Genomic DNA, 13,814 nt, shown 5'->3' with positions numbered 1-13,814 from the left:
CTAATTGGTTCTGGCTTGAAACAACTTAGGAGCTAGAGCTGTTCAACAGTAATGCCACCAAGACTATAAGCCTCATACTTTATACAGTGGGGCAAAAAAGTATTTAGTCAGCCACCGATTGTGCAAGTTCCCCCACTTAAAATGATGACAGAGGTCAGTAATTTGCACCAGAGGTACACTTCAACTGTGAGAGACAGAATGTGAAAAAAAAAATCCATGAATTCACATGGTAGGATTTGTAAAGAATTTATTCATAAATTAGGGTGGAAAATAAGTATTTGGTCACCTCAAACATGGAAAATCTCTGGCTCTCACAGACCTGTAACGTCTTCTGTAAGAAGCTTTTCTGTCCCCCACTCGTTACCTGTATGAATGGCACCTGTTTGAACTCATCATCTGTATAAAAGACACCTGTCCACAGCCTCAAACAGTCAGACTCCAAACTCCGCCATGGCCAAGACCAAAGAGCTTTCGAAGGACACCAGGAAAAGTATTGTAGACCTGCACCAGACTGGGAAGAGTGAATCTACAATAGGCAAGCAGCTTGGTGTGAAAAAATCAGCTGTGGGAGCAATCATCAGAAAATGGAAGACATACAAGACCACTGATAATCTCCCTCGATCTGGGGCTCCACGCAAGATCTCATCCCGTGGGGTCAAAATGATCATGAGAACAGTGAGCAAAGATCCCAGAACCACACGGGGGGACCTGGTGAATGACCTGCAGAGAGCTGGGACCAAAGTAACAAAGGTCACCATCAGTAACACACTACAACGGCAGGGAATCAAATCCCGCAGTGCCAGACGTGTTCCGCTGCTGAAGCCAGTGCATGTCCAGGCCCGTCTGAAGTTTGCCAGAGAGCACATGGATGATACAGCAGAGGATTGGGAGAATGTCATGTGGTCAGATGAAACCAAAGTAGAACGTTTTGGTATAAACTCAACTCGTCGTGTTTGGAGGAAGAAGAATACTGAGTTGCATCCCAAGAACACCATACCTACTGTGAAGCATGGGGGTGGAAACATCATGCTATGGGGCTGTTTTTCTGCCAAGGGGACAGGACGACTGATCCGTGTTAAGGACAGAATGAATGGGGCCATGTATCGTGAGATTTTGAGCCAAAACCTCCTTCCATCAGTGAGAACTTTGAAGATGAAACGAGGCTGGGTCTTCCAACATGACAATGATCCAAAACACACCGCCCGGGCAACAAAGGAGTGTAGAAGCAAGAAGCATTTGAAAGTCCTGGAGTGGCCTAGCCAGTCTCCAGACCTCAACCCCATAGAAAATCTGTGGCGGGAGTTGAAAGTCCGTGTTGCTCGGCGACAGCCCCAAAACATCACTGCTCTCGAGAAGATCTGCATGGAGGAATGGGCCAAAATACCAGCTACTGTGTGTGCAAACCTGGTAAAGACCTATAGTAAACGTTTGACCTCTGTTATTGCCAACAAAGGTTATGTTACAAAGTATTGAGTTGTATTTTTGTTATTGACCAAATACTTATTTTCCACCCTGATTTACGAATAAATTCTTTACAAATCCTACCATGTGGATTCATGGATTTTTTTTTTCACATTCTGTCTCTCACAGTTGAAGTGTACCTCTGGTGCAAATTACTGACCTCTGTCATCATTTTAAGTGGGGGAACTTGCACAATCGGTGGCTGACTAAATACTTTTTTGCCCCACTGTACCACCAAATGTGCATATACTATCAATGTTAGCATCCATGATTACATGGATATGTATTGATGTATGTGTATGTATTTGAAAGAAAACAATATTTTATTATCACGTTGCTGCTGAAGCACAGCGAGTAGCCATTAGTAAGACTATTGTAAAAGTGAACAATCATAAAATTGATGTTTGTGAGTTATATTCATGAAAACTGTTGTAAAAGTGTATATTTTAACCTATAGCAGGATCTTCTACTAAACTTAACCTGTAGTTTGGTAGCAAGTGAAATATTGGCCCTAGCCAATGGATGAAAGTCCTTTTATCTTTTAATCAAGAACACTAATATCAGGTGATTTTCACCCACGTGTAAGGATAGTGTTACAAAACTCCCATTAGTGTTCTAGGGTAAAAAATCTGACTAACTATACACGTGTAACAGTCTAACTGATAGAGTCATAACAGTGATCAAAAAACACTGAGTGTAAGGATAGTCACACAGATGATTCTGTACTATAGATATCTATATATGGGTCAGATGAGGTGCCTGTCAGAGGCAAAGAAGGGAAAGCATTTCAGAAAGCACAACCACTGCAGAGATTTCAGGTAAAACGTCTCAACCTTAGAAAAAGAGCTAGACATCTGGATTGAGAATTAAAGGTCAGCAATGATTTAAAAAAAAACGATGCTTGCAAAGGAAGTAAATGAGGACCAAAATGCAGAATCACAAGAATATACAGACACTAAGTCATGATAAGACACAGACACAATCAGCAATTTAGTTATATTCAATAAAGGGCACGTTATTATGTGTGGGTGAGAAAGCATAAAATAACGGCATGATTCTATGTGTAACTAAGTGCATTCAGGTATACATAGATCTGAAGATAACACTAAACTATATATTTAACTTGCAGACAGGGCTAAAAACCTAGTTAACCAAATCCATTTCTTGGAGTCGTGGTCCTGACAATGTCAGCCTTTACTTATCCAGAAAAAAGGCCCAAAAACAATGAATCTCAAATGGAAATCCTGCTTGGGGAGAGAGAAAAGCAGAAACAGGAGACAGAAAACAAAGTTCCTGGAAAGGAAAGTCAATTAATTGCATGAGTGGATAATTATTAAGAGAGCAACGGATGAGTTTTCATGCATAATTTCCCCCAGCTGTTATTGGACTGTTTGGTCCACAAGAGAAATAGAGAAGAGAGGAAGCAGAGAAGATGAAGGAAAGAAAGGGAAAGACGAAGAAAGATCAGGCAGTAAAGAACTGAGAATGGAAAGCAGACATTGGATTGAGGGTATAAGTAATTGGGAATAAGGGTAAAAGACAAAAAAAGGCAGCACGGGAGACACAGCATGAAAGATAAAGGCAAAGGAGAGAATGACAAGAAGACAGGGAAGGAAAATGGCTTGAAAAATAGTCAAGGAGACACAAATTAGATGTAGGTTTTCTTTCAAGTCCTCACTTCATTTTCCACTCCACTTCTTCTCTCTTCTATCTATTAATCAGGCTCTTATTTACTGGCCAAAGGGTAAATCTGTTTAAAAGCATCTTAGCAGGCAGCCCTAGCAAAAATACGCTTTCAAAAAATATCCTCCTGATCAGCTGATATAAAACAAGACATAACAAAACCTCGAGCGCAGTTCAAAGCAGGGCCATAACCTTTCCTCGGCTGCAGCCATGGCCATGAACGGCTCTTGAACTATGACGGACCCATCAGCCTGTACTGTGCAGTGTGTTTATTTCTTGTGAAATGCTCATCCTTTACACGCTAAAATGTGTGTTATACGACAAGCACAAGTAGCACAAGAGACAAAATGTCAGTGTTGCTAATAGAAATATCCCGACTCTGATTGTTGGATTGGAATTTTTTTGTAAATCAGTATCGAGGATAATTTAGAAACTTTTTTTGTTGGTTTTCACTGTGTTAAGATTCAAAAATTGAGAAAGGGTACAAGAGGTGATCGAAAAATAACCACACTGGTCCGGCCGGGTGAAGTCAAACGAAGATTTTAATTCACACGTGGGAAGATCACTGGAAACAACAATTGATCTTCGACTTACTAAAGCACAAACAATTATTTTATAACATCAGGGTTTGTTTACTGACGCCCCTTCATGCGTCACCGATACATTTTATACATAGATCAGATGAACACCACAATGACTTTTCACCCAGAAAATCATCTTCTATTTTCATGGCTGGTACTTTCCGTTCTTGTCTTAAAGTGAATTGTTCCTCTTTCTTGTCGAGACATAACTAATCTCTCCTCTAAATAAGTCTAACTAATGTGTGTATGTGTTGACCTCACATGCTCTTTGTGTCACCTCTTAACTGTCTGTGTCTCGTCCTCAAATGCTCTTTCTCAATTCACCTGTTGCACCTCTGACCTTTCACTAGACCAGAGGCTCACTGAGACTATGTGTATGTCTTCTACTAAATAAATGTTTTAACCAAGAACTTCTACTAAAACCTTAATATAAAATGATCTGATATATAAGTGTTTTGTAAGCATGTATTGCAATTCCTTCTATGGCTCCAAGTCACTTGCACAATAGATTGTCCGAACATCGCGCCGAACAAAGCTTCCGACCCCCAATTAATTGACCGAGCTCCTACTCTTTAATAAGCACAGATATGCATTGTGTATAAAATAGTCATAACTGCACCTGAAATACAAGGTCAACATAATAACTGTATGCATAACATCTTAAGGCCATCTTAAAGCTATCTGTTACATTGTTAAAGCAATGATCATACTGCAGATTATATTATGCTGGTCAAATACTTTTTGTTCATCCCCACAACTGATGAAAATTAAAGTGCAGCATTTGTTCAGAGAGGCCACAAAGTCAAGCTCAGCTGTAATCCCACCAGATCATCAAACCTAAATGGCAACCTGCCATCAGCTGATGACTTCCAGAAATCAAATCAGCAAATCTCATCTAGAGCACTTTTTAAGATTCTTGAGCAATGACCACAGATGCAGCCCATCTGCAACATCCACCCCAGCGCCCCACTTCATCCTCTCTGACCTAATGTCATATACACTCACTGTCCACTTGATTAGGTACACTTGCTGAACTGCTCATTAAAGCAAAGATATAATCAGCTAATCACATGGCAGCAACTTGCATTTGGGAGTGCATTCACGGTCAAGACAGCTTGTTGACCCATGGATCCATGATGATCTGGTATCATTGGTTCAGGATGGTATTAGTGGTGTAAAGGTGCTGGGGATGGTTTCTGCTGCTGCTGACCATGTCCATCTCCTTATGAGCACAGTGTACCCATTGTTTGATGATTGCTTCCAAGAGGATAACACATTTTTTTTCAAAGCCCAAATTATCTCAAGATGATTTCTTGAACATGGTAATAAGTTCAGTGTACCCAAATGGTTTGCACACTCCAGCAGACCTCAATTTAACAGAGCATCTTTGGGATTATGTGGAAATTTGCATTATGGATGTGTAGCCAATAAATCGGCTACATAAATGCATGATGCTTTCATGTCAGTATGGACCAAAATCTCTGCAGAATGATCTAGCATCTTGCTGAATAAAGAATTGAAGCTATTCTGAGAAAAGGAAAAAGGGGTATCTGACCTGGCCAGTGAGTACATCTTGTTTTTGATGCCTCCTGTCTTCTGTGCTGAGTCTACCTGCTGCTCTCTCTGGTTTATGTTTTCCACATATGCACATTTGGAAGGTTGAGAAGGTCCGTAAACAGAGCCATGCTGCCAAATCTAAATTAATGCAGGCAGAAATATTAATCTCCTTTTGACTTTAGTGGTCCCGACTGAACTAACTTAACCACAGGTAAAATTCTGACAACCTAAAATATAGCTTTTTGATTTGTGCTGTTTTATTATAATTATTATTATTATTAAATGTGTTGTGAGATTTTGTGACTGCAGGGTATGGTGTTCAAATAATCTGATATTTTATATCTATATAAAAAATGTAGCTCAGTTCCAATTTTCTGCTCTGTTGCATCTAAAAGTGTATTTTTTTCTGCAAGAAGACAATGTTTACTGCAGCTGACAATAAATGAGGGCTTTATGCCAAAGAGAGTATTCAGGATGTTTCACTTGATATAATGTGATGAGAAAAATGGAGAGAATATTTTTGTTTACCAACATCACACTAATATTTCAATATATTATGATCTCTATCTACAACACGAAAGGCAGCTGTAGTGTCGTCCAAATAGAGCTATCCATTGGAGCCAAAACACGCCTACTCCATTATGCAAAACTTAAAAAAGAAGGACTGATGGTAATGGAGCACTTCGCTGTCCGACTAGTAGCTTACTTGTGGTTCCTAGGGTATTTAAAAGTAGAATGGGAGGCAGAGCCTTCAGCTTTCAGGCCCCTCTTCTGTGGAACCAGCTTCCAGTTTGGATTTCAGAAACAAACACTCTGTAATTATAATTACAGTAATTATTGTAATCCGTTATTATCAGGTTGTCCTAAAAACTCCCTTCAGAAATGCTCAAAATGCTGTTGCAAGATTACTGACAGGGACTAGACAGACACAGCATATTTCTCCCATCTTAGCTTCTTTTCATATGGTCCCTGTTAGAATAAATTTAACCCCCTCCTCATATAAGATGTCTTAAATAATCAGGCCCCATTTTATCTTATAGTAACACTCATAGCAGTCGTATCACTCAAGCAGAGCACTTTGCTCTCAGACTTACTTGTGGTTTCTAGCGTATTTAAAAGTAGAATGGGAGGTTCAGCCTTCAGCTTTCAGGCCCCTCTTCTGTGGACCAACTCCCAGTTTGACTTCAAGAGACAAACACCCTCTCTACTTTTAACATTAGGCTTAAAACGTTCCTTTTTGATAAAGCTTTCAGTTAGGACTGTCTGTCTATGTCTTTCCTGGGAAAATGCTCATGTGTTTCTGATAAGTAAACACACACACACAGAAACACACACAAAAGATCCCAGTCAACACAAAGTCTGGGAAGTGAAGTGTAAAAATGCCACAGCATTGAGTGTGCTCAAAGGAGCATGTAAACAATGCCTTACCATGAATTGGTTTGAAAGTTCATTTGCATTTTCTTGCCTATATACTTTATACGGGACTCTTTAACAGGTCTTTTAACCCATAGAAGTGATGCTTCCCGGTCAGCAGTTGGGTTTGTAATGTGTGTATGCATGATGGCTAATACAGTACACTATAGCTGTGTACAGTGTGATATCCACCTCTTACAGATGACTGATCCAAAACGTCCTGTCCCCCCCTAAAGACTGTTAGAACCCTGCCTCACACATACACACTTCCTTTTGCAATCACAGGGATAGCCGACCGCCCACTTCATCTGCTCCTCCGCCCATGTGCGCTGTCTTGCCTCTATAGGCCAGCTGGGAGTGCAGCAGGCGGGGCGGGGTGCTTTCAGGGTGGGTGGGAACGAGGCCATGCTTCACTTCCTAGGAAAACCAAGCGCTGTTGACTTCCCGTTGACTTCAACGCTCGCCTGTCGGCCTACTGTTGTAAATAGCGGAACTTTCTCCAGTCGTGTTTCGTGAAAAACACAAATGACAACATCTTAAACTGAGGCGACGCGACAAGGAAGAAACACGTACCTGGAAATGTCACCGCAGTCAGGATTGCGCGTGCAAAGATCGGCCTGAGAATGTTGCACTTTGAAAAACAACACTCGTGTAGTTTTGTTTGACAGCTGCTCCCTGGCAGGTGTTGCGACTTTGTGTCATGACCGCAGTGTAATCGTATCATTACTCTGTAGCGTGGCTGCGTGTGCCCGTGTTATTATATTGAGTGTAAACACCTGGATTGTCCACACATCAGTCATCCACACTCTGCTGCTGACTCTCGCTCTTTTAACCCAGTTTCTTTGTGTCGGTTTCTCACTCACAATATTTTCTCACTCCTCTGCAAATAATCCCCTTGTTAGCTTGACCTCAGATAGGCCTCTCACACTATCTACTTTCCAGCCGTGTGTGTGCTCTCCGTCTTTCTGACAGTCTTGCTGTTGAGTTGTGTTTTCACTCGGAGGTACGGACAGATGACTGACACGTTAGACCGTGCTCTCCACCACCATCATTATCAAAACAGGTGTCCATTCCTGCCGAGAAGCACTGGAGCTGTGCTGTGAGGCTTGTGGTGGAACGACGTCTTGCTGAGATGCTTTACAGTGGTTTCCCTATAATTGACAGGCATCTGTGTGCTGTTTACAGTTTCACCTTTGAGTATCAGTAGAGCCGAACACCTCGTGCTATCCATACAGCACGATTTGCTTCTGCTTAATTGTTCTGTAAAATACTGAACATTGCATCATCATTTTCTGTTGCCCTTCTGTGCTTCCTATTGGCATATTTCATCTCTCCCAGAACACCGTCATACCACCAAATATAAATGACTATAGATAAAATAACAATCTTGCTTTGACCCTGGCAGAAATATCCTTTAACACTGCTCAGCATGCACATTTCCTATTATTAAACTTCAAAGCCATTTTCAGGAAGCGTTGTTGTATACTCACTCAGCTCAGCAGACTCCCACACTGTGATCGATGTCATTGCCAGTTGCTGACCTTTGAAACAAGTTTACTCAGGCAGTGAGCAGGTGCAAAAAGATTAAGAAAGTCTAAAGTGCTTTGAGTGGCAAATGTGTAATTTATCTAGTCTGTGACGACCATCTACTTTAACCAGATGAACGGGTTATTATATACTTGGAAGAAATATGGAGACAAAAAATCTAAATCATTCCTCTCTCGCCTCCCATTGATTTAGTTTCTTTTTGTGACAGTGTTTAGGGGTTTACATAATTTAATTCAAGCTTCATCAAAAAGAAACGTTTTAAGCCTAATCTTAAAAGTAGAGAGGGTGTCTCTCTCCTTCAAATTCAGGCTCAAAGCTGAAGCTCTGCCTCCCATTCTACTTTTAAATATTGTAGGACCCATAAGTAAGCCAGTGATCTGAGAGCAAAGTGCTCTATTGGGGCGATATGGTAATACGAGGTCAATAAGATAAGATGGGGCCTGATTATTCAAGACCTTGTATATGAGGAGCAGGATTGTAAATTCAGTTCTGGATTTAACAGGGAGCCAATGAAGAGAAGCCAACATGGGAGAAATATGCTCTCTCTTTCTAGTCCCCATCTGTACTCTCGCTGCAGCATTTTGATTCAACTGAAGGCTTTTCAGGGAGTATTTAAGATAGCCTGATAATAATGAATTACAACATTCCAGCCTAGAAGTGATAAATAAAGAATTTTCAATAATTCTTATCATTTATAGCTTTACTCTGAGACAGGGTGTTTCTAGTCAGTGGCGGTCCTAGCCTGTTTTATGAATGAAATGCGCTCTATTTGGAAGCAGCCGACCCCCCTCCCCTTTCGACAGGTTGCGTGTGAGACTTTAAATCATCAAACTGTAAATTATAAATTTAAATTGTTATTGATCTCTTTACCCCTGGTCCTAAAGTGTACATTTATTTTCTTACTCTTCTTATATTTATTGTTTGTTTACTTGTCTACTTGTCGGGGCAGCATGAGTACGAGCAATTTATTTATTTTTTGCCGATGTCCGTGATGCCGCCCCGGGCAACCGCCCGTGTCGCCTGTATCAAAAACCGCTACTGTTTCTAGTTTTAGAGATATTGTGCAAATGTGATAATTTTCTGCAGTAATAATTCTCTGCAAATACAAATAATCAAACTGCAGCTTCACCTCCAGCGAGTCTCACAGCTTGAAGATTAACTTCAATAATATCTTTTTAGACTGCCCACGATAGTCCTTGTTCTACGCTTCAGTCAAAGGGAGTTTGGAGTTCTCCATCTGCTCCAGGATATGGGAAGAATACTGCTTCAGCTCAGTATTCAGCTCTAGATCCAGAGCAACAAAGGGACTAGCATAGCTAGCTGCAACCAAGGTGCTGAAATTAGAGTATGTGACACCGTGGAATGAACTCTTCTCTGGGTAAGTAGGTGAATAAAATCCTCCACAACAGCAATCTGACCAGCAATCCAACCAGTAGGGGAGACACAAGAGAGTCTAAGTTAAGAGCTAAGAAAGCAGGGAGCATTGATTGACCATAGATGTCATCTTCCTCACATATTGATAATAACAAGTAAGTAGCTAAAATAAACCAATAAATATACTTGTGACAGCTGCTAATACCACTGGACAGTTCACCCAAATGCAGTTTGGGAAACACTGTACATGCTAATACACAAGCAGGAAATTAGCTTTAAATAGTAGTACTAGTAACATATAAAACATTAACCAGTATACTTTGCCTGTTTTATGATCACTGTATAGTTTCCAGGCAACCAACGGAGAAACCAGCGAGCCATGGTAGTCACGCAAGAAAATTAAACCCCCATTAAACATCTCATCTGTGTACTACAGCTTCGAGCTACTGAACAAACAAGGTAGGAAATGTTCATTTGTGAAGTTTAGAGAGCATGTAGGCAGGTTTCATTAGATACACTTTAGATAAATGCAAGCTGTATATAACTAAAATATCATACTACTCATTTATCATTCTGAAAATGATGAAACACATTGAGTTACCGTAATAAAATTTGATTTCTATTCAAATTGGAGTTTAAAAACCTTTTTAACTGTAGTGGATTATTTTATATTTTATCCTATTTCTGCTGAAAGATCCCCATCTTTTTTCTTTTTTTTTTTGGTCTTGTTACTTTCCAATAGTGCAAGGGTAAAAGCTGGATCCACACTGCTTCTACAGCCTACCTTCTTTACACTCCAGGGCCACTCTGGACTCCAGGTTGTCCATTTGAAGCTGTAGACGTTTCAGGGTGCGGTCAGCGTCCCTCGACTTCCTCTTATAGGCTATCAGCACGGCAATGATGACCAGCAGCAGCAAGCCGCCACCCCCTCCGATGCCGATGATGGCGGGAAGCGTTAGCAGGCTGTCAGAGTAGATGTGAAGCGTCCCGGGAGAGTACTCAAACCCACCCGCACGGATCTGAACACACACAAGTGATAAGTGGTCAGAGAAAGAAACAGAAATCATCACCATGCCCCCAACTCCCTCCCACACATTGATGCTTGTTCACAAGAGAGCTGCTCGGTAAAACCTGTGTTCTTCTGGCGGCCACCAAATAGCTGCACTGTTGGAGGCGAGTGTTTAGCGCATTGCTCAAAGGTAGAGCCAAGGCAGTTGTTAAGAGCTGAGAAATTCCTATTTACTTGCTTTCCCCTACACAGTCTGGGGATTTGCACGTAGCACCTCAGCGCAGAGAGCGAGAAAGAGAGAAAACAACCGGCGGTCATTTCTGCAGCAGCAGATGGCTTGAGAATAGACGAGGTGGTCTGAAGAGATCAAAAGTTGCTGGTCTGATGAAAGAGAAGCTGCTTGACCCAATTTCTTCAACAACGATCATTAAAGTTTGATCCGTTCTGTACTCGGACTAAACAGTCAGATCTCTGACAGGCTTTTACTGTGGAGGCTTACATCACCATCGCTGCTCTGAACATTTCGTGTAGGAAAGGTTTTCGATTCTTGCCTTTAGGGGAGAAGATTCAGAGGGCTTTGATAATGAAGATCTCACAAGTTAGCTCGCTCCTTTGCTTTAATGCGGCGTTATCCGCAGACTCGATGTTTGGGTTAGATATTTTGTTGTTTATGTCCTCGTTTATCACCATCAACTTTAATAAGCTGATAGGGGTTAGAGCACATATACACCGAGACTTTTAAAGCAGCGCGGTAGAGGTCGATGCAGACAGTGTCAAAGTCACACACATCCACTCATAAAACAACCGTAACACACTTCCAGGGCCCACACACTTAAATACTGCATGCGTACGCGCACACACAGTATAAGTAATCAAACAAAGTAATCACCAGCATTTAAATCCCTCCCCAAGGAACCATGGTAATTATGGGAAGTCAAACATTTCTTTTTCTTTTATGACTAACTACATTTACATAAGCACAGTGTGTCTCATTGGAAAAAAAAATACATATACACACACAGGACTGGAATCCATCAAATCAAGCAATCCACCAGGGGGGTTGATAACTGATTCATATGAGGTGCGATTATGCACTTTGAAGTTCTTGTAAGTGCACTTTCATGTTAACATTATCAAAGTGTGATTAAAAAAAATAAAATAGAGAAGCTGTTGTATCAATAGCAGCATAGTCAATACCCACAAATTAAATGTGCAGTAGTAAAGACAATTAGACTGGCTTTGTGGAAGATTATGCGGCCCAATTAGTTGTGTGGACACGATCGGTTTGCAAAGGAGACTGAGCTAAATTAACTTAAGCAGGAGTCGGGATTAGTTACCTGGGAGAGAGAGGAGTTTAAACATATTTAAAAATGCTGAATTAATTTTTTTGATAATAACAATGTGCTCCACAGTGTGACAGGAGTTAGTCAAAGTAATGAACACACAGACAATTAATAGTGCATATGTGCATTTATTCCCCTTTTGGTTCAATGGAGCATTTATTGTCTTGTTTCCAATTCTCTTTAACATTTTGATTCCTGCAGCTCTCATAACTGCTTTCCTGCACGATGGGGATTCATTTTTCTGTGGCCAAGTTCTAATGTACCTGCCCAGCACCAAACAGCAGACAGCTAAATTGGCAACCAGCTGGTGGACACAGCAAACTCGCACTATGGAGAGTGTGAATGTAATTTTTATTGCGCAATAGCAATGTTTTCACATGTCGCTACTAGCCATTAGCGGTCAATTACCATGGCTGTGAGATTAAAATAAATAAATAAATAAACTTTAGCATTTAATGGTTGGAAATTATCACCTGTAAAGACAGGTATGACTATACAGCACCTAAGGCTAACAATAAGGCCCTATTTTCTTAGCAGCTGTATGCAAGTCGATTAGGTAGCAATGGGGCGATTTTGCTTTTTGTGTATTTTAAGTCAGCAGTTTAAAGTTGTGTTCCACATAATCAAAAGTGATAAAGCTAGAGCTTAAAACACTGCATTTATGGGTCAGTAGCACTAGAGTAAACAAACCTCCTTGTGGCTAGTCAGTGAACATCTGCAAGTAGTCGCAGCGACCAAGTGTTGATCCCGAAACTGAGCATGCAACACTCTCAACTGCAATCTGACCGCAATCACTCTTAGACCAATTGGTGAAGGTATGCAAATATTTGTCGTCTCAATAAACACAGATTGCCAACATGTGAGGTTCTGGCTGGAATCTGAACATAAGCAGTTAATGAGAATTTCTCTTTAATGTCTATTTCTGTGTATGTAGACAGCAAAAGGTGTTATATTATTAACTTGAGCCCAGCCAAGGGCGAGTAATCATACTTACTAAAACTGAGCAAAACTAATAGTTTACTTGGGTACTTGGACAAAATGAAGTCAACATAATGTTATGGGTAAAAGCTGTAATTCTACAGTTATTTGAAATTGGAAGTTGGAATTTTTGTGTTGCCGCTCAATATTTTCAACTGGAACGCCCCCTCACATTAGGATTTGAACTCTCAATGTTGGACTCAACCCCGACTTCACAGATGGGATTTTTAACTACCCCGGAGTTAGACTGTCAGAGCAGCAGTTGTAACCGTAACTTCACAACACGGTAGTGCAAGTAAACTGTAGCAAAACTGTAAAAGCTGTAATCCATACAGCCAATGCTGTGTGTTTGTGATTAGCTATAGGAGCAGGGTTCTGCCTTGCTCTTGAGCAAAAACAAAGCCTGTTTTCCTTTCTTTTCTAATTTCACAACTCTGCATGGAGTTTGCATGTTCTCCCTGTGTTTACGTGGGTTCTGTCCAGCTACTCTGGATTCCTTTCACAGTCCAAAGACATGCAGTTAGTGGGGATAGGTTAGTTGGTGTCTGTTTCTATGTGTTAGCCCTGCATCCGATTGCCAGCTTCCCAAGTATGACAAGTCCAAACGTCAGCTGTGAAGAAGGCCTCTAACCACAATAACAAATTCCCATAACTCTTTGAAACTGTTATTTTATGCAGCGACTTAACATAAAACTGAATCCTCCAGGACACTTAATTTAAATATTAATGACTCTTCACATGTTTATTTTGGGAAAACGGCATTGAATTCCAGTATTCTGTGCGTGTGTCACCACTTCAAGGACTTTTTAGAATCTATGACAGCTAATCTGAAATATGTGCTCATATATTTTACATCATGCTTTGAAT

At 40.8% G+C, this 13,814-nt stretch overlaps 1 protein-coding gene across 4 annotated transcripts in view; it reads right to left on the bottom strand.

The window, feature by feature from the left end:
• The window catches only part of LOC101472406 (plexin-A1), a 314,386-nt gene that overhangs the window by 35,524 nt on the left and 265,048 nt on the right, over positions 1 to 13,814 (bottom strand). For all 4 annotated transcript variants that reach the window (XM_004570017.4, XM_004570018.4, XM_076877989.1 and 1 more), the window contains exon 20: positions 10,402 to 10,636. In XM_004570017.4, the coding sequence (XP_004570074.1) occupies positions 10,402 to 10,636 (235 nt within the window). The remainder of the gene's footprint in view (positions 1 to 10,401; positions 10,637 to 13,814) is intronic.

This window comes from Maylandia zebra, linkage group LG20, assembly GCF_041146795.1.
Source record: "Maylandia zebra isolate NMK-2024a linkage group LG20, Mzebra_GT3a, whole genome shotgun sequence".
NCBI lineage: Eukaryota > Metazoa > Chordata > Actinopteri > Cichliformes > Cichlidae > Maylandia > Maylandia zebra.
Note: the sequence above shows the minus strand (reverse complement) of the source record. Positions and strands in the feature narration are given on the sequence as shown.